General features: G+C 44.5%; 1 protein-coding gene and 1 non-coding gene across 2 annotated transcripts in view; one reads left to right on the forward strand and one right to left on the reverse strand.

Annotated features, from left to right (window-relative positions):
* LOC124608032 (sodium/potassium-transporting ATPase subunit alpha-2-like) overlaps positions 1 to 11033 on the forward strand; it is a 166368-nt gene extending 155335 nt beyond the window's left edge. Inside the window, exon 10 of the mRNA XM_047139958.1 lies at positions 10626 to 11033. Within this exon, the coding sequence (XP_046995914.1) occupies positions 10626 to 11033 (408 nt within the window). The remainder of the gene's footprint in view (positions 1 to 10625) is intronic.
* Positions 8293 to 8367, reverse strand: Trnat-cgu. The gene has a single exon. It is a non-coding gene; the product is annotated as a tRNA-Thr (tRNA).
* Positions 11034 to 19103: the final 8070 nt, after the last annotated feature.

Genomic DNA, 19103 nt, shown 5'->3' on the forward strand with positions numbered 1-19103 from the left:
TTTTTTTTTTTTTTTGGCAGGCTGTTGCCCTTTATTGCATTTAAGAAAACACTAAATGCAGAACAAAATGAACTCATTTTACAGTATTGTTCAGCGTGTACAGCAGAGTAACAGTTCGGAAACGATGATTGATAGTATTTCACGACAACTCCTCCTGTTATAAAGCACCATCTGCCAGCCTATGGTTTGTCGACGATAACATTCCTGAAATGGACTGGCCTGCTTAGAGCCCCTACCTGAACTCAGTGTATCACATCTGTGTGAGTTAGGACGTCGGCTTCGCTCCAGACTCCATCGTCCATCGTCACTACCTTCTCTGGTATCGCCTCTTGAGAAAGGGCAGGCTGCCATTCCTCCACAGACATTTAGACACCTCTTTGAAAGTGTTCCCAGCCGGGTTCAAGCTCTAATGAAGACTACAGGTAGATACAATCCACACTAATGTAAAATTGTATGTATGTGTGTTCCACATTGCCTGCTAAACCACTGGACCGATTTCAAACAAACTGTCTGCAAATAATCACTGTGGGGATAAGAACCACTTACCTACCAAAGGGTTGGGAGTGGGGGGTCAAAAAGCGTAGCCACGACGCGCGAATTATCTGAGTTTATTCATCCCGTATTTGAGAACGAGACCACTTAGTGACTTGGAACAAACCTTGCACAAAATTTCATACCTTTACGAAACTTCTTGACGACCCTCACAAACTTGTGAAAGGAAAAAAGTTATCGGTTACTATATTTTTGCTGTTAATGCAGTAAAACTGCCGCATGAAGCCTGACCTTTTTAATTTATTATTTCTATATTTCTAGCTGTATTCGTGACATATTTTGCAGGCAGGATTCACCCATACCACTGAATGTGACACAAAGTTCAGGATATTCGGTGTCATAAACACTGAATTCATGATAAACTAACGCATCAAGCATGACGTTCAAATTTATTTCTTCTTCACCATTAACTCTATTTACAACACTTTTCGCAGAGAGTATCCACATATCATGCTGAATGTACCTACAAAATTACATCATTGCATGACACACAGTTGAAAATATTTGACGTACTAATCATAGAGTTGCGTGAATACAAAATTGCAGGGCGAAATTCGCTGGAGGTACAGGTGAACAGTGTGTACAGGTATGTGTGAATATATTAAATACACTGCTGGTCACCGTAAATGCAACACCAAGAAAGACAAGAGGTAGCACAACAAGATTTATTTTGTAGATAACATGTTGACCAAGTATCAAATGATTACGTTTACAGACGTCTGTGACATGTGGTTCCTGTCAGAATCAGTAGCCAGAGTAGCCGCCATTGTTGGAGATCACCGCTGCCACACGTTTCGGCATTGAGTCAAAGAGACTTTGGATGTGTTCCTGGGGTACAGCAGCCCAAGCAGCTTCCACACGTTGCCAAAGATCATCTGGTGTGGCAGCTGGGGATGTAATCTGGGTCACTCGTTGAGCAACCATGGACCACATGTTTTCTATCGGCGAAAGATCCGGAGAGCGAGCCGGCCAGGGAAGCAATTCAATCTGGTTATTGACGAAGAACCTTTGGACAATGCGTGCCACGTGTGGTCGCGCATTATCCTGTTGAAATATGGCTGGGGCCGAGCCCTGAAGGTAAGGAAGGACAACTGGCTCCAGCACCTCGAATATGTAGCGCCGGCTATTTAAAGTACCGGCAATGCGTACTAGAGGCGTGCGAGAGTAATGTCCAATGCCGCCCCATACCATAACACCCGGTGCAAGACCAGTGTGGCGGTGTATAATGCAGCTGTCCAGCATCCTCTCTCCACGGTGTCTCCACATTCGAATCCGACCATCGTGGTGCTGCAGACAGAAGCGTGCCTCGTCAGTAAAGACAACGTCATTCCATTCTGCCGTCCACATCCGTCTGTCATCACACCATTGGCGACGGATACGTCTGTGGTTCTGCGTCAATGGTAGACGAAGCAATGGACGTCTTGCGGACAGACCACTCTGCTGTAAACGGCGTCGAATGGTACGCGCAGACACTGGATGATGCGTTACAGCCGCAATGTGCTGTGCTATGGTTCGGGATGTCACTGAGCGATCCGTCACTGCCATGCGCACAATTTGCCTATCAGCACGTGCAGTGGTGCACCGAGGTGAATGCGATCGACCACGTCGGTCCGTCGTACCCTCCTGCACCCAACGGTTACATATCCGCATTACAGTTGTTTGGTTTCGTCCAACACGACTAGCGATTTCTCTGTATGATAATCCACAATCTCGGTAAGCCACTATTCTTCCTCTGTCGAACTCGGATACTTGATCAAAAGATGTTCACTGTTGTCTACGAGGCATAACTGATCGTCTTGTGAAACAACCACAAGGTAAACACACGTGCCGAACGTACACTCGTCGAAATCGCCAAGCCTTAAATGGCGCTATGAGGTGGCGCCACAGGCGCGCGTGATGTGCGTCTGCGCTGAAATTCTAATCAGTTGCATATCTCATCGCTGCAAACCCATGGTGTAAATTTCACTTGATTCGGATGCCTCCTTCAGGGTGTTGCATTTACGGTGGCCAGCAGTGTATATATAAATATGACACATGCATACTTGGGAAAAGCTACCGATGAAAAGCTCCTCCTAAACACCCTGATCGATTTCAGCGAAACTTGGTATGCATACCACTTACTGTCTGGAAGGAAGTACTGAGAGGATAAGAACCAGCCGCCTCCTATGGGGTAGGGGTCACGACGTGGAGAGAAAACGGGATAGGAGAAGATGGAAGGAAGAGGGAGGGAGAAGACAGATATGGACGCAGATAGGGGGAGGATGGGATGGGCTGAAACAAGATTGGGATAAATACGAGATAGGATCGGATAGTAACACACAAATACGTATTTTTCTCTCCCCTGATATTCCAAATGGTTCAAATGGCTCTGAGCACTATGGGACTTAACATCTATGGTCATCAGTCCCTTAGAACTTAGAACTACTTAAACCTAACTAACCTAAGGACAGCACACAACACCCAGCCATCACGAGGCAGAGAAAATCCCTGACCCCGCCGGGAATCGAACCCGGGAACCCGGGCGTGGGAAGCGAGAACGCTACCGCACGACCACGAGATGCGGGCCCCTGATATTCCATGTGGAGTCAAAATTTCACGGTGATACAGTCTGAAGTTTGCGCTACAGAGGGTATTCTTTTATTTCATGAGTATCTCTAACGACAGAAGCGTGAACTGCGAAACGAAAATGGCGCAAATGTTACTGACGTCAACTTGTGAAGAGCAGCGAAGTAGTTCGATATTTGTGGAGCAAAGGACATAAACCGAGTGAAATTCACAGGGACATGCGTTACTTGTGTGGAATCGGCTGTATGGACGGTAGCAATGTCTCCAGTTGGTGTGCATTATGATCCTGGAAATTTTAAGTGATGTGGCGTGCATTCTTCCAAGAGGGCCGTGTGAACCTTAGTGATTCGGCACGCTCCGGGCGGCCGGTTATAGTTGCAATCCCGCAGACTGTCGGAGACACTGAGGCAGCAAATCTGAACGACCTTCGTGAGCGGCTGCGGACATTATCGCAGCAGTTCAGTATCTCCTATGGTGCGGTGTACGATGTCGTTCATGATGCGTTGAAATTTCGTAAAGTTAGTGGACGCTGGGTGCCCAAGAACCTGACAGACAATTACAAGGGCCAGCGAATGATGACAAGCTTGGATCACTTAACGCGTTATGACGCAGAAGGGCGTGACTTTATGAAAGAAATCATCACTGGTGATGCGTCGTGGGCGTACCACTGCACGTCCGAAACCAAGGAGGCGTCTCTATGGAGTGAAAACGTGCTGGTTCCCCAGGACGAACAAAATTCAAAGTGTCTCAGTCTGCTACGAAGTCCTTGTGACAGAGTTCTGGGATATGCGTGGTGTGTTATTGGTGGACTTTGCTGAATGCGGGACCACAGTCAATCCCACAACCCACATAAAAACTTCAGTTAAGTTGCGTCGTGCCATTCGTGACAAACGCCACAACATTAATGCTGATGATGTCAGACTTTTTCACGACAATGCTCGTCCCCATGTTGCTGCTCTAGTTCGTGAGGAAATCGCCAAATTTTGATGGGAGGTGCTCCAGTGTCCACCATACAGTTCGCATTGTGCACCGTCGGGGTTTCATTTGTTTGGTCCCATGAAGTAATTTCTGGCCGGCCAACGCTTTGCGACAGATGCGGAAGAGAAATCAGCAGTTCACTGATGGCTGTACTCCAGCTAAACGGACGTCTACGAACTGGGCAAGTGCATCTGGGCGACCATTTTCGCGAAACTGTGATACGACGAAACAAGCTCTTATTCGGTATTTCCGTGTCCTTCATTGATCCTATCTGTTAACGGTACCACACTCCTATACTGTATTCAAGATCGATCGAACGAAGGTTTTGAAGCTACCTGTTTCGTGGGTGAATTATAAATGAAATGAAGGGATGTGAGCAGAAAATGTAGCTTAACGAATTTGTAGTAGGAACAAGGGAATTACGCGGTATTAGCCGAGCGGTATAAGGCGCTGCAGTCATGGACTGTGCGGCTGGTCCCGGCGGAGGTTCGGGTCCTCCCCCGGGCATGGGTGTGTGTGTTTGTCCTTAGGATAATTTAGGTTAAGTAGTGTGTACGCTTAGGGACTGACGACCTTAGCAGTTAAGTCCCATTAGATTTCACACACATTTGAACATTTTGAACAAGGGAATTATTTTATGTATTCTGAGATGAGAAAAGGCGGGAATGACGATTTTGTGCAGAGTGAGTAGATGGCACCATAAAATGTGAAGGAACAATGTTGTTTCGCATATTTGAAGAGTGTAATGCATGAAATAGTGTAGATGAGATCTTTATTGTCCTGTGAGTTGTGAATGGACCTTGTTGTATTAACTGCTCGCAGTGCACTTGTTGCGTCAATTCTCTATGACATACTGAACTTTTGTCAATATCGAACATTGCCTTCGACAAGAAAGCAACTAACTTTTGTAAAAGTAACGAGAAGACGCTGATCCAATAGGACCTGATTGCAATGTGCACTATAACACCACAATTCTATTTATTGTGTTATCACGGTCTCGTGCAATTTTTTTAAATTGCGTCATATTCACCATCGGCTGAAATATTTACTACAATTTCCAAGATTGCAGTTTGGGCATTAAGTCATTTTAACTGCTCAAAGCTGGAATGAGTATATACTTAAAAGTTACACACATCACTTACAAAAACTTATATGTTTTGCAGTACATCAATGAAAAGTTCGGGTTAATAATTAATCTAAAAGCGCTCACGTGTTGAAAAGAAAGCATTTGTGAACAAAAATGAATTAAATAAGAAAGATGTGAGCCTCTATGGCTTACGTAAGCATTTTTTTTCTTTTTTGTTGTTTTATCTCCCCTCTTTCCGTATGGGAGGGATGGAGAAGGACGGGGGGGGGGGGGGGGGGCTGTCAGCAGTATCCACCCAACTCTCCAGCCTAGGGCATTTACAGAAGTTAATGAAGAAATGAGAAAACATATTTATAAATGCAAAAAGTTAAAAATATTATAAAATAGAAAGTAGAGTTGATTACAAATATACAGAGTGGTTTCCTTCGGTTAAAGAGGAACATAAAAAGTATGACAGATAAAGATAGAAATAGAAAAATGGACATTTAAAACTTTAAAATGAAAATGAAACGGCAACGTTCGTTAAAATGAAACACTTCGCATCACTTTCACTCCACAGCTGAAAGACCTTCGCAGGGTGAAGAAGCTGTGGGCAGATTAAGCGTTTGGATTATGGTGGGTATAAATTTATAAGCCGTTGTGTGGTATCTATAGAATGAGGGTAATTGGTAAGGTGTGTACTAGGGAAGCCGGAAAGGAGGAATCAGGCTGGTGAGTGAGCAGGACCGAGGTATCAGGAGAAATGAAGAGGGAGATTGTGACGTGTAATTTTTCGGTGCCTACAGTGTCACGTCCCTCAGTGTCACACAAATTTTTATTTTTAAAGGGGATCACTTAAGACTATTGCCATGGGTCGCCCCTCAATTTTCTCCCTCATATCACAAAATTGTCGTCTGATGTAGTACAAACTGAAAAAATAAATTCCTTTTATAGCACAATTTCGTATATAATTTATATTCAAAACCTTACACCTGTGTCACAGAACAAATCCTACAATGAGAATACTTTACACAAGTTTAAGGAAAGAAATGCTTCCGATAATTATTACAATATTTAAAGAACATCAAAATATGAACAAGCTGAAATGAACAAACAGTACATGAGACTATGTTAATCAATTCAACTGTGAAAAGCTAAGGAGCATATTATTAGCAAAATGAGAAATATGCAAAAGTGAAATGGCAAAATGAGCACTTCTCAATTGGGAGTAAATCAAAACAATCAGAATGGCTGAAAGAGAGCACAGTAACATGAGCCATAAACGAATAAGAGCTAAGCAACTAAGCAAATAAGAGAACAGGCAAAAATGAGATGCCAGCGAAAGGAGAGCTGGCCGAACTCCGTCGGCACTTTTATACGGTTGCGCTCGTGGCGGCACCTCGCGGCCCGTACGCAACAGGCGCGCCTGCGACCGCAATGCACTCTTAGCGCTCGCGGCGGCGTCTAGCGGCCCGTACGCAAGTTGTGCGATTGCTGTCGCAGGTCGACCCTTAATCTATGATGTTACAAGATGAAATAAAATAAGCACCGAAAGCTATAGCTGGTAGGATGGATAAATATCGGAGCGGATTTCATTACCTGGGAGAGGAGAGTCGGTTGAAGTTGCGTTGGCACTACCATTCGCCAGATACATTATCTGTATGACGTATACAGTACACCATCTTGTTGCGAGAACATATCGTGAAAGAAACACGTAAATGCAGAACTGTTACCAAATTTTACTGCTATATAACCCATGGTATTAATTGCAAGACGAAATGTTGAAATTGAAATCGTCGGTGGCGAATATGGTGTCATTTGAGAAATTATAAGACACTGTTATCCTAAAACAAACATAACTGTGATGTTACAGTGTCCACTGCAACGAGCCACTACTGCCTCCATATTTCCGTTTACTTCTTTGACAATGATTTGCTTTCGTGACGAAAGTCGCAGAGAATGAAAGCGGTAGGTGTACCGAGAATGTTCAACGATGCTTTGAATGATATAATCAGTGTATATTTTAAGAATGATCGTAATTTAGCTATATTTTGAACGATAAAACATATGATTTTTTGTAAAGAGATTGACATGTTGCATGTCGTAGCGAAATATCGCCTACTTGTTCCGTAGAATATGGAAGTACTCCACCGACTATCGGGTACAGGTCTTATAACTCGATGCGTTTCGGTTTGTGCAGCTTCTACCTCACCATTTACAACCGTCCTATCCAGCTTATTTAACACCTTGGACTAACCCTCACGCTGACCGCAGTGGCCGAGTGGTTCTAGGCGCTTCAGTTCGGAACCACGCGGCTGCTACGGTCGCAGGTTCGAATCCTGCCTTGGGCATTGATGTGTGTGATGTCCTTAGGTTAGTTATGTTTAAGTAGTTCTACGTCAATGGGACTGATAACCACACATGTGCATAGAGCCATTTCAACCATTTGATTAACCCTCGACCAGCAACTAACGTGGAACACTCACCTACTGATCGTGAAACAGAAAGCCCACAATAGACTGAACTACTAAAGCTACTAACAGGCTGAACTTCGGGATTACACCCCTCCACTATTCTCCACACCTACAAAACCCTGATCTGACCCATCCTTTGTTATGCAAATGTTGCACGAATCACTGTCCACCAAAGTCCTATAAATCCCTCCAGTCTTCGAACGCCATGCACTCCGTCTCACTTTCCGCGTCCGTTTACCTTTTCCCACATGGTTCCTCTACCGTCTCATCAAATTTCCACCTCTCCTCACCGACATCGAAGACCTGCCCATCTCCTATACTGTCCGCACACTAGTTTCGAATAACCCCATTGTCTCCTCTCCAACCACTAACCGTAACATGCTACCGCGTCTTCACAAACACATCCCTCGATCTATACACCTACAAACACTCCATATCCTATTCCAACGCAACTTCAACGAACTCCCTCTCCCCTACAATGAGATCCGCCCTGATATTTATTCCTCCTACCAACTTTAACTCTTCCCCACCTCTCCCAATCCATATGATTGCAGCTGTGACCGCGACCGTGCAGCTCTCTAGAATGAAATAATTCAGTCAAGACCTTTAGCTGCCGACAGGCGTTGATATACATCAACGGGAACAGTTGAAAATGTGTGCCCCGACCGGGACTCGAACCCGGGATCTCCTGCTTACGTGGCAGACGCTCTATCGATCTGAGCCACCGAGGGCAGAGAGGACAGAGCGCCTGCAGGGACGTATCCCTTGCACCCTTCCCGTGAGACCCACATTCCCAACTTAATGTCCACACACTACATTCGTAGTGCCCCTGGCCATTACACTCATTACTCGCGGCAGACAATCTTACCGAGTCCCGTTAGAGTTCGGGCAATGCGTGTACATCTGCACAGAAGAAGGAGGCCAATGGACGGTTAACCTTAACCTTTCGGACATGTGGGTCTCACGGGGAGTGTGCAAGTGATAAGTCCCTGCAGTCGCTCTAACCTCTGTGCCCTTGGTGGCTCAGATGGATGGAGCGTCTGCCATTTAAGATCACGGGTTCGAGTCCCGGTGGGGCACACATTTTCAACTGTCCCCATTGATGCATAGCAACGCCTGTCGACAGCTTAAGGTCTCGATTTAACTGTCATTTCTTTTCAATCCACGTCAGGGCTCCTCTCTCCTTTCCGTCTCCACCCAACCCCATCCCTTTCCTCTTGCAACCACTGCCCTACCCACATGTCACGCTATGCCTCATCCTCTGCCTTTTCCACAGACTGTATTTCTCACTATCCACCTCGGCTCCTAAATCTTTTCTCCATTGCTTCTCTCTGTAACACACCCCCATCTTCCTACCCACAGCCCTCACACCAATAGAATATACTCTCTGCTACAGCAATATCTTTCATTCTTGTGCAGTTCATTCAGATCATATGGAAAATGCGGTGCTCGAAGTGCTGTAACTGTTCGTCTTTGATTTTTAGTTTAAAATAAAAGGCAGCCACAAATTTTGTTTTCATTTCCTTTACATATGGGGCGAGGGGAATGAAATTACATCTACATCTACATCTACATGATTACTCTGCAATTCACATTTAAGTGCTTGGCAGAGGGTTCATCGAACCACAATCATACTATCTCTCTACCATTCCACTCCCGAACAGCGCGCGGGAAAAACGAACACCTAAACCTTTCTGTTCGAGCTCTGATTTCTCTTATATTATTTTGATGATCGTTCCTACCTGTGTAAGTTGGGCTCAACAAAATATTTTCGTATTCGGAAGAGAAAGTTGGTGACTGAAATTTCGTAAATAGATCTCGCCGCGACGAAAAACGTCTTTGCTTTAATGACTTCCATCCCAACTCGCGTATCATATCTGCCACACTCTCTCCCCTACTACGTGATAATACAAAACGAGCTGCCCTTTTTTGCACCCTTTCGATGTCCTCCGTCAATCCCACCTGGTAAGGATCCCACATCGCGCAGCAATATTCTAACAGAGGACGAACGAGTATAGTGTAAGCTGTCTCTTTGGTGGACTTGTTACATCTTCTAAGTGTCCTGCCAATGAAACGCAACTTTTGGTTCGCGTTCCGACAGCATTGTCTATGTGGTCTTTCCAACTGAAGTTGTTCGTAATTTTAACACCCAGGTACTTAGTTGAATTGACAGCCTTCAGAATTGTACTATTTATAGAGTAATCGAATTCCAACGGATTTCTTTTGGAACTAATGTGGATCACCGCACACTTTTCGTTATTTAGCGTCAACTGCCACACCATACAGCAATCTTTTCTACATCGCTTTGCAACTGATACTGGTCTTCGGATGACCTTACTAGACGGTAAATTACAGCATCATCTGCGAACAACATAAGAGAACTGCTCAGATTGTCACCCAGGTCATTTATATAGATCAGGAACAGCAGAGGTCCCAGGACGCTTCCCTGGGGAACACCTGATATCACTTCAGTTTTACTCGATGATTTGCTGTCTATTACTACGAACTGCGACCTTCCTGACAGGAAATCATGAACCCAGTCGCACAACTGAGACGATACCCCATAGGCCCGCAGCTTGATTAGAAGTCGCTTGTGAGGAACGGTGTCAAAAGCTTTCCGGAAATCTAGAAATACGGAATCAACTTGAGATCCCCTGTCGATAGCAGCCATTACTTCGTGCGAATAAAGAGCTAGCTGCGTTGCACAAGAACGATGTTTTCTGAAACCATGCTGATTACGTATCAATAGATCGTTCCCTTCGAGGTGATTCATAATGTTTGAATACAGTATATGCTCCAAAACCCTACTGCAAACCGACGTCAATGATATAGGTCTGTAGTTCGATGTATTACTCCTACTACCCTTCTTAAACACTGGTGCGACCTGCGCAATTTTCCAATCTGTAGGTACAGATCTATCGGTGAGCGAGCGGTTGTATATGATTGCTAAGTAGGGAGCTATTGTATACAGAAAAAACTCTGTGCGGCAGGAGTGGAACGCGAAGGGCATCAAGGACCTACAGGACTCGTGGGGCCGCGAGTGGACGTTCGAGGCGCGCAAGGACCTGGAGTACATGTGCCACACGGCGTTCTTCGTGGCCATCGTGGTCGTGCAGTGGGCCGACCTGCTGATCTGCAAGACGCGCAAGGTGTCGCTGCTGCAGCAGGGCATGCGCAACTGGCCGCTCAACCTGGGCCTGCTCGTGTGCTCGGCCATGGCGTGCTTCATGGTGTACACGCCCGGCGTCAACACGACGCTGCGCCTGCGCCCGCTGCGGCCCGAGCTGTGGCTGTGCGGCTTGCCCTGGGCGCTGCTCATCCTCTTCTACGACGAGGTGCGCCGCTACCTCATCCGCAAGCACCCGGGCGGCTGGGTGGACCGCGAGTTCTACTACTGAAAGCGGACCTCCCACACAACGCTGTCAATTCTAATGTTTTCATTACTTATCCTAGTCAATTATGGAAGAAAAAGTTTGTATTAGTTCTCAATGCTGTATTTTGGTAAAAGTAAGAATTAAACCCTAAATTCAAAATTTGTTTGACCTGGATCTCTCATCTCCGCTCCATCCAATCCAAGGCCCACAACCGCCTCCGACTCTTCAAACTCCTCTCTGGCCGGACATGGGGGTCGCAACCCTCTAACGTCCTCCACACCTACAAATCCTTAATCTGTCCCATCCTCTGTTATGCCAGTCCCGCCTGCATATCTGCCCCCCAAAAATTCTATAACTTCCTCCAGATCCTTGAGAGTGATGCACTCCGCCTCGCCTTCAGTACACACCTCCCGTCCCCCACGCAGATCTTCTATGACCTCATTCCTTTCCCCCATCTGCTCCTATTCCTCGAACATCTCTGCATACTCTACACCTCCCGCCGCCTTGATCCCCCTCACACCCTGGTTGCTGCTCTCCTCTCCCATCCCCACCCCCTGCCACGCTATCACTGTTGTGTCCCCCCTACCCTCCATCTCTACACCCTTCATTTCCTTTCTGAAGGTGGCTTCCATCAACTCCCCCTCCCAGATGATGCTCCATCCATTTATCCCTCCCATCGACTCTGATCCTCACCCCCCTCCTTTCCTCCGTCCTTTCCCCCCCTTCCATCATGTTTTTCTCCCTACCTGCCCTCACCCCCCCCCAGTCCTTTTGTATTCCCCCCCTCTGCCTTCCCCACTCCCTGTCACGTCTGCCCAGCACCTCCCCCCCCCCCCCCCCCCCGCGCAGGCCGACATTATTCAAATGCTAATCATTTCTGCATACTAATGTACATGTCCTGTGAATATGAACGCTCTACCTCTAGTCGTTCAAGCCATCCTGTTCATTCTGAACATGAGTGTATTTTATGTTAGAAAATAGCTGAAATATGTGCAATACTGAGAAAACTGAAGATTACTGAACATCTAAAAATTGACAAATCAGTGTCACAGGAATATGAAAGAATAGGTCTATGCCAGTCGCAGCCTCAGTGCTACATCGAAAAAAATATGCTAGGTGAGTCAGGAGGAAAGGTACATGGTTTAAGGGGTGTTAATATTCGTGATTCCGAACAAAAAAAAATGAATGTGTGCGCTTTTCTCAACAATAACCGACATACAGATTTTTGAAAATCACGAGCATCAGTCGCATGTCGTTCATCACCATAACTTACGTGCGAATATAAACAAAGCGACATTACGCTACGTAGATTTGTCTGTCGTGACAGACCTTCTACATCTACATCTACATTTATACTCCGCAAGCCACCCAACGGTGTGTGGCGGAGGGCACTTTACGTGCCACTGTCATTACCTCCCTTTCCTGTTCCAGTCGCGTATGGTTCGCGGGAAGAACGACTGTCTGAAAGCCTCCGTGCGCGCTCGAATCTCTCTAATTTTACATTCGTGATCTCCTCTGGAGGTATAAGTAGGGGGAAGCAATATATTCGATACCTCATCCAGAAACGCACCCTCTCGAAACCTGGCGAGCAAGCTACACCGCGATGCAGAGCGCCTCTCTTGCAGAGTCTGCCACTTGAGTTTGCTAAACATCTCCGTAACGCTATCACGGTTGCCAAATAACCCTGTGACGAAACGCGCCGCTCTTCTTTGGATCTTCTCTATCTCCTTCGTCAACCCGATCTGGTACGGATCCCACACTGATGAGCAATACTCAAGTATAGATCGAACGAGTGTTTTGTAAGTCACCTCCTTTGTTGATGGACTACATTTTCTAAGGACTCTCCCAATGAATCTCAACCTGGTACCCGCCTTACCAACAATTAATTTTATATGATCATTCCACTTCAAATCGTTCCGCACGCATACTCCCAGATATTTTACAGAAGTAACTGCTACCAGTGTTTGTTCCGCTATCATGTAATCATACACTAAAGGATCCTTCTTTCTATGTATTCGCAATACATTACATTTGTCTATGTTAAGGGTCAGTTGCCACTCCCTGCACCAAGTGCCTATCCGCAGCAGATCTTCCTGCATTTCGCTACAATTTTCTAATGCTGCAACTTCTCTGTATACTACAGCATCATCCGCGAAAAGCCGCATGGAACTTCCGACACTATCTACTAGGTCATTTATATATATTGTGAAAAGTAATGGTCCCATAACACTATCCTGTGGCACGCCAGAGGTTGGTTTAACGTCTGTAGACGTCTCTCCATTGATAACAACATGCTGTGTTCTGTTTGCTAAAAGTTCTTCAATCCAGCCACACAGCTGGTCTGATATTCCGTAGGCTCTTACTTTGTTTATCAGGCGACAGTGCGGAACTGTATCGAACGCCTTCCGGAAGTCAAGGAAAATAGCATCTACCTGGGAGCCTGCATCTAATATTTTCTGAGTCTCATGAACAAATAAAGCGAGTTGGGTCTCACACGATCGCTGTTTCCGGAATCCATGTTGATTCCTGCAGAGTAGATTCTGGGTTTTCAAAAACGACATGATACTCGAGCAAAAAGCATGTTCTAAAATTCTACAACAGATCGATGTCAGAGATATAGGTCTATAGTTTTGCGCATCTGCTCGACGACCCTTCTTCAAGACTGGGACTACCTGTGCTCTTTTCCAATCATTTGGAACCTTCCGCTCCTCTAGAGACTTGCGGTACACGGCTGTTAGAAGGGGGGCAAGTTCTTTCGCGTACTCTGTGTAGAATCGAACTGGTATCCCGTCAGGTCCAGTGGACTTTCCTCTGTTAAGTGATTCCAGTTGCTTTTCTATTCCTTGGACACTTATTTTGATGACAGCCATTTTTTCGTTTGTGCGAGGATTTAGAGAAGGAACTGCAGTGCGGTCTTCCTCTGTGAAACAGCATTGGAAAGAGGTGTTTAGTATTTCAGCTTTACCCGTTTCATCCTCTGTTTCAATGCCATCCCGGAGTGTCTGGATATGCTGTTTCGAGCCACTTACTGATTTAACGTAAGACCAGAACTTCATAGGATTTTCTGTCAAGTCGGTACATAGAATTTTACTTTCGAATTCACTGAACGCTTCACGCATAGCCCTCCTTACACTAACTTTGACATCGTTTAGCTTCTGTTTGTCTAAGAGGTTTTGGCTGCGTTTAAACTTGCAGTGAAGTTCTCTTTGCTTTCGCAGTAGTTTCCTAACTTCGTTGTTGAACCACTGTGGGTTTCTCCCGTCCCTCACAGTTTTACTCGGCACGTACCTCTCTAAAACGCATTTTACGATTGCCTTTAACTTTTTCCATAAACACTCAACATTGTCAGTGTCGGAACAGAAATTTTCGTTTTGATCTGTTAGGTAGTCTGAAATCTGCTTTTCTATTACTCTTGCTAAACAGATAAACCTTCCTCCCTTTTTTTATATTACTATTAACTTCCATATTCAGAGATGCTGGAATGGCCTTATGATCACTGATTCCCTGTTCTGCACTTACAGAGTCGAAAAGTTCGGGTCTGTTTGTTATCAGTAGGTCCAAGATGATATCTCCACGAGTCGGTTCTCTGTTTAATTCCTCGAGGTAATTTTCGGATAGTGCACTCAGTGTAATGTCACTCGATGCTCTGTTCCTACCACCCGTCCTAAACATCTGAGTGTCCCAGTCTATATCTGGTAAATTGAAATCTCCACCTAAGACTATAACATGCTGAGAAAATTTATGTGAAATGTATTCCAAATTTTCTCTCAGTTGTTCTGCAACTAATGCTGCTGAGTCGGGAGGCCGGTAAAAGGAGCCAATTATTAACCTAGCTCGGTTGTTGAGTGTAACCTCCACCCATAATAATTCACAGGAACTATCCACTTCTACTTCACTACAGGATAAACTACTACTAAGAGCGACAAACACTCCACCACCGGTCGCATGCAATCTATCCTTTCTAAACACCGTCTGTGCCTTTGTAAAAATTTCGGCAGAATTTATCTCTGGCTTCAGCCAGCTTTCTGTACCTATAACGATTTCAGCTTCGGCGCTTTCTATCAGCGCTTGAAGTTCCGGTACTTTACCAATGCAGCTTCGACAGTTTAAAATTACAATACCGATTGCTGCTTGGTCCCCGCATGTCCTGACTTTGCCCCGCACCCTTTGAGGCTGTTGCCCTTCTTTACTTGCCCGAGGCCATCTAACCTAAAAAACCACCCAGTCCACGCCACACAACCCCTCCTACCCGTGTAGCCGCCTGCTGCGTGTAGTGGACTCCTGACCTATCCAGCGGAACCCGAAACCCCACCACCCTATGGCGCAAGTCGAGGAATCTGCAGCCTACATGGTCGCAGAACCGTCTCAGCTTCTGATTCAGACCCTCCACTCGGCTCTGTACCAAGGGTCTGCAGTCAGTCCTGTCGACGATGCTGCAGATGGTGAGCTCTGCTTTCGTCCCATTAGCGAGACTGGCAGTCTTCACCAAATCAGATAGCCCCCGGAAGCCAGAGAGGATTTCCTCCGATCCATAGCGACACACATAATTGATGCCGACATGAGCGATCACCTGCAGATGGGTGCACCCTGTACCCTTCATGGCATCCGGAAGGACCCTTTCCACATCTGGAATGACTCAGCCCGGTATGCACACGGAGTGCACATTGGTTTTCTTCCCCTCTCTTGCTGCCATATCCCTAAGGGGCCCCATTACGCGCCTGACATGTCAATGACATTTCTCAGCGAATGTCTGGAATGGTATTATTGATGACCAACTCATCGGTCCAGTTGTTTTAAATGACGGTCTTTATGGCGTACAGTATCTTCACTTCCTTGAAAATGTGTTATCAGAATACTTGGAGGATATTCCTTTTGGTAACACGACGTCGTATGCACTTTCAGCACGATACAGATCTTGCATGTACGGCCAGTGACACAGTATCTCACTGAACTTTTCCTGTTAAGAACGGTCTGTCTGATCATGGTGCACAGCTAGTTACAGTGATGATATAGCTCCATACAGTAATGCAAAACAGTCCTCCAAAATAGTGCGTTCATGAACGATTTAACAATTCAGAATTTTAGGGAAAGCTTGCAACAGTTAGACTGGGATGAGGTGTACAGGGAACATGATGGTAATTTAAAATATAACCTATTTCATGATACCTTTTTGAGTATATTTGAAAACAGTTTCCCTAAGAAAACAGTGAAATATAATTGTAAGAAACAATGTAAAAAGCCATAGCTTACTAAAGGGATAGAAATATCTTGTAAACAGAAAAGGGAAATGTGTCTTATAGATAGGAGGAGTAATGATCCCAAAACAGTGACACATTATAAAAGCTACCACATTCTATTAAGAAAAGTTATTAAAAATTCCAGAAGTATGTGCATTATATCTGGGATTAACACACCTGATAATAAAATTGAAACAATTTGGAACATTGTGAAAGGGGAAACAGGGCAACTGAGAGCACAGGAAGACTGTATTTCTACCAAACACAATGTTAACAAGAAGTCAGAAGTAGAAAACATTTTTAATAAACAATTCGTAAGTGTTGTAGAGAAAATAGGATCGAACTATTCATTAGAAAATGCAAGGCATGATATGGAAGAGACAGTACCTATGCAGTTTGATAAAATTGAAATTCAACCCACCTCTCCTATTGAAATTAGGAAAATAATAAATTCACTCAAAAGTAAAAGCTCACATTGAATTGATGGCATTTTCAACAGAGTACTAAAAGCTTATTCCCAACAAATAAGTAGGATTCTCAGCCACATATGTAGTAGCTCACTGATACAGGGCATTTTTCCAGATAGACTGAAATACGCTATTGTTAAACCAACAGAAAGTGCTACATACGCTTTCACTGATCAAATATTAAATGCATTGAATAATTGAACATCACCCATTGGGATATTTTGTGATCTCTCAAAGGCTTTCGATTGTGTGAATCATGAAATTCTTCTATATAAGCTTAAGTATTGTGGTATGAGTGGGACAGTTCACAAATGGTGTAATTCACACTTGACTGGAAGAATGAAGAAGGGTGAAATTAACAGTAAAGATAGTCTGCAAAAACCAGCAGAGTCCTCTAACTGGGGAAGTATCAAGAACGGTGTCCCACAGGTTTCAGTCTTGTGTCCCTTATTGTTCTTAATATACAGGGTGATTCAAAAAGAATACCACAACTTTAGGAATTTAAAACTCTGCAACGACAAAAGGCAGAGCTAAGCACTATCTGTCGGCGAATTAAGGGAGCTATAAAGTTTCATTTGGTTGCAAATTTGTTCGCTTGAGGCGCTGTTGACTAGGCGTCAGCGTCAGTTGATGCTAAGATGGCGACCGCTCAACAGAAAGCTTTTTGTGTTATTGAGTACGGCAGAAGCGAATCGACGACAGTTTTTCAGCGTGCATTTCGAACGAAGTATGGTGTTAAACCTCCTGATAGGTGGTGTATTAAACGTTGGTATAAACAGTTTACAGAGAATGGGTGTTTGTGCAAAGGGAAAAGGTCTGGATGGCCGAGAACGAGTGATGAAAATGTAGCACGCATCCAGCAAGCATTTGTTCGCAGCCCAGGAAAATCGACTCGCAGAGCTAGCAGAGAGCTGCAAATTCCACAATCAACTGTATGGAGAGTCCTACGAAAAAGGTTAGTTATGAAACCTGAACGTCAACTACCCAAGGCGATGGATCGGCCGCCAGGCAGCCCGTGACAGAGCACTTCATCACTGGCCTGCAAGAAGCCCTGCTCTTACCCCCTGCGATTTTTTCTTATGGGGGTATGTTAAGGATATGGTGTTTCGGCCACCTCTCCCAGCCACCATTGATGATTTGAAACGAGAAACAACAGCAGCTATCCAAACTGTTACGCCTGATATGCTACAGAGAGTGTGGAACGAGTTGGAGTATCGGGTTGATATTGCTCGAGTGTCTGGAGGGGGCCATATTGAACATCTCTGAACTTGTTTTTGAGTGAAAAAAACCTTTTTAAATACTCTTTGTAATGATGTATAACAGAAGGTTATATTATGTTTCTTTCATTAAATACACATTTTTAAAGTTGTGGTATTCTTTCTGAATCACCCTGTATATTAACGACTTGCCACTCTATATTCATGGAGATGCAAAGCTAGCTCTTTTTGCTGATGATACAAGTATAGTAATCACACCTACGAAGCAAGAATCAGCTGAGGAAATTGCAAATAATGTCTTTCAGAAAATTATTGAGTGGTTCTCTGCAAATGAACTCTCACTAAATTTTGAGAAAACACGGTTTATACAATTCTGTACAGTAAATGGCATAACACCATTGATAAATAAAGACTATGAACAGAAGTGTGTTGCTAAGGCAGAATACTCAAAATTTCTGGGTGTGTGCATTAATGAGAAATTGAACTGGAAGAAACACATCGATGATCTGCTGAAACGGTTAGGTTCAGCTACTTATGCTGTAACTACAACACTAGATGAAACTACAACACTAGATGAAAGGACGAGATTCAGTATTCTGGATTAAATCTCACTTTGGCACAGAAAGGGGTGAATTATGCTGCCACAAAAAAGGTTTGGTCATTTGCCAAATAGCCTGACAGATAGCCAACCAACATTTAAAACCAAATTAAAAGAATTTCTGAATGACAACTCCATCTACTCAATAGATGAATTCTTAGATATGAAGTAGTAACTGTAGAAAATAATAATAATAATTTATTTAATTCATTCATTATTTTGTGTAAAGAAAACTTATGTTAAAGTGACACGTTCCACATCATTACGAAATGTTGTATTCATAAGCTATGGAACAAGGATTAATGTATGCATGTATGTATGTTTGTATGTATGTATGGAACGTATCCTGGATCGCCATGGAGTCATATCTTGTCCACTGAGGTCACCCGATCTTACTCCGTTAGATCACTGCTTGGCCTAAGAGCGAAGTCTATAAGCGCAGTGTGGAAACAAAGGAGGAACTTCTCCTTCGTATTTTACATGCGTGAGCTCAAGTAAAGGACCATAAGAATGAGTTCAGATGAGCAGCTCTCTGCAACAGCTGCAAAATGCGTTCATGGCGGACTTCTGGAACA

This window comes from Schistocerca americana, chromosome 1, assembly GCF_021461395.2.
Source record: "Schistocerca americana isolate TAMUIC-IGC-003095 chromosome 1, iqSchAmer2.1, whole genome shotgun sequence".
NCBI lineage: Eukaryota > Metazoa > Arthropoda > Insecta > Orthoptera > Acrididae > Schistocerca > Schistocerca americana.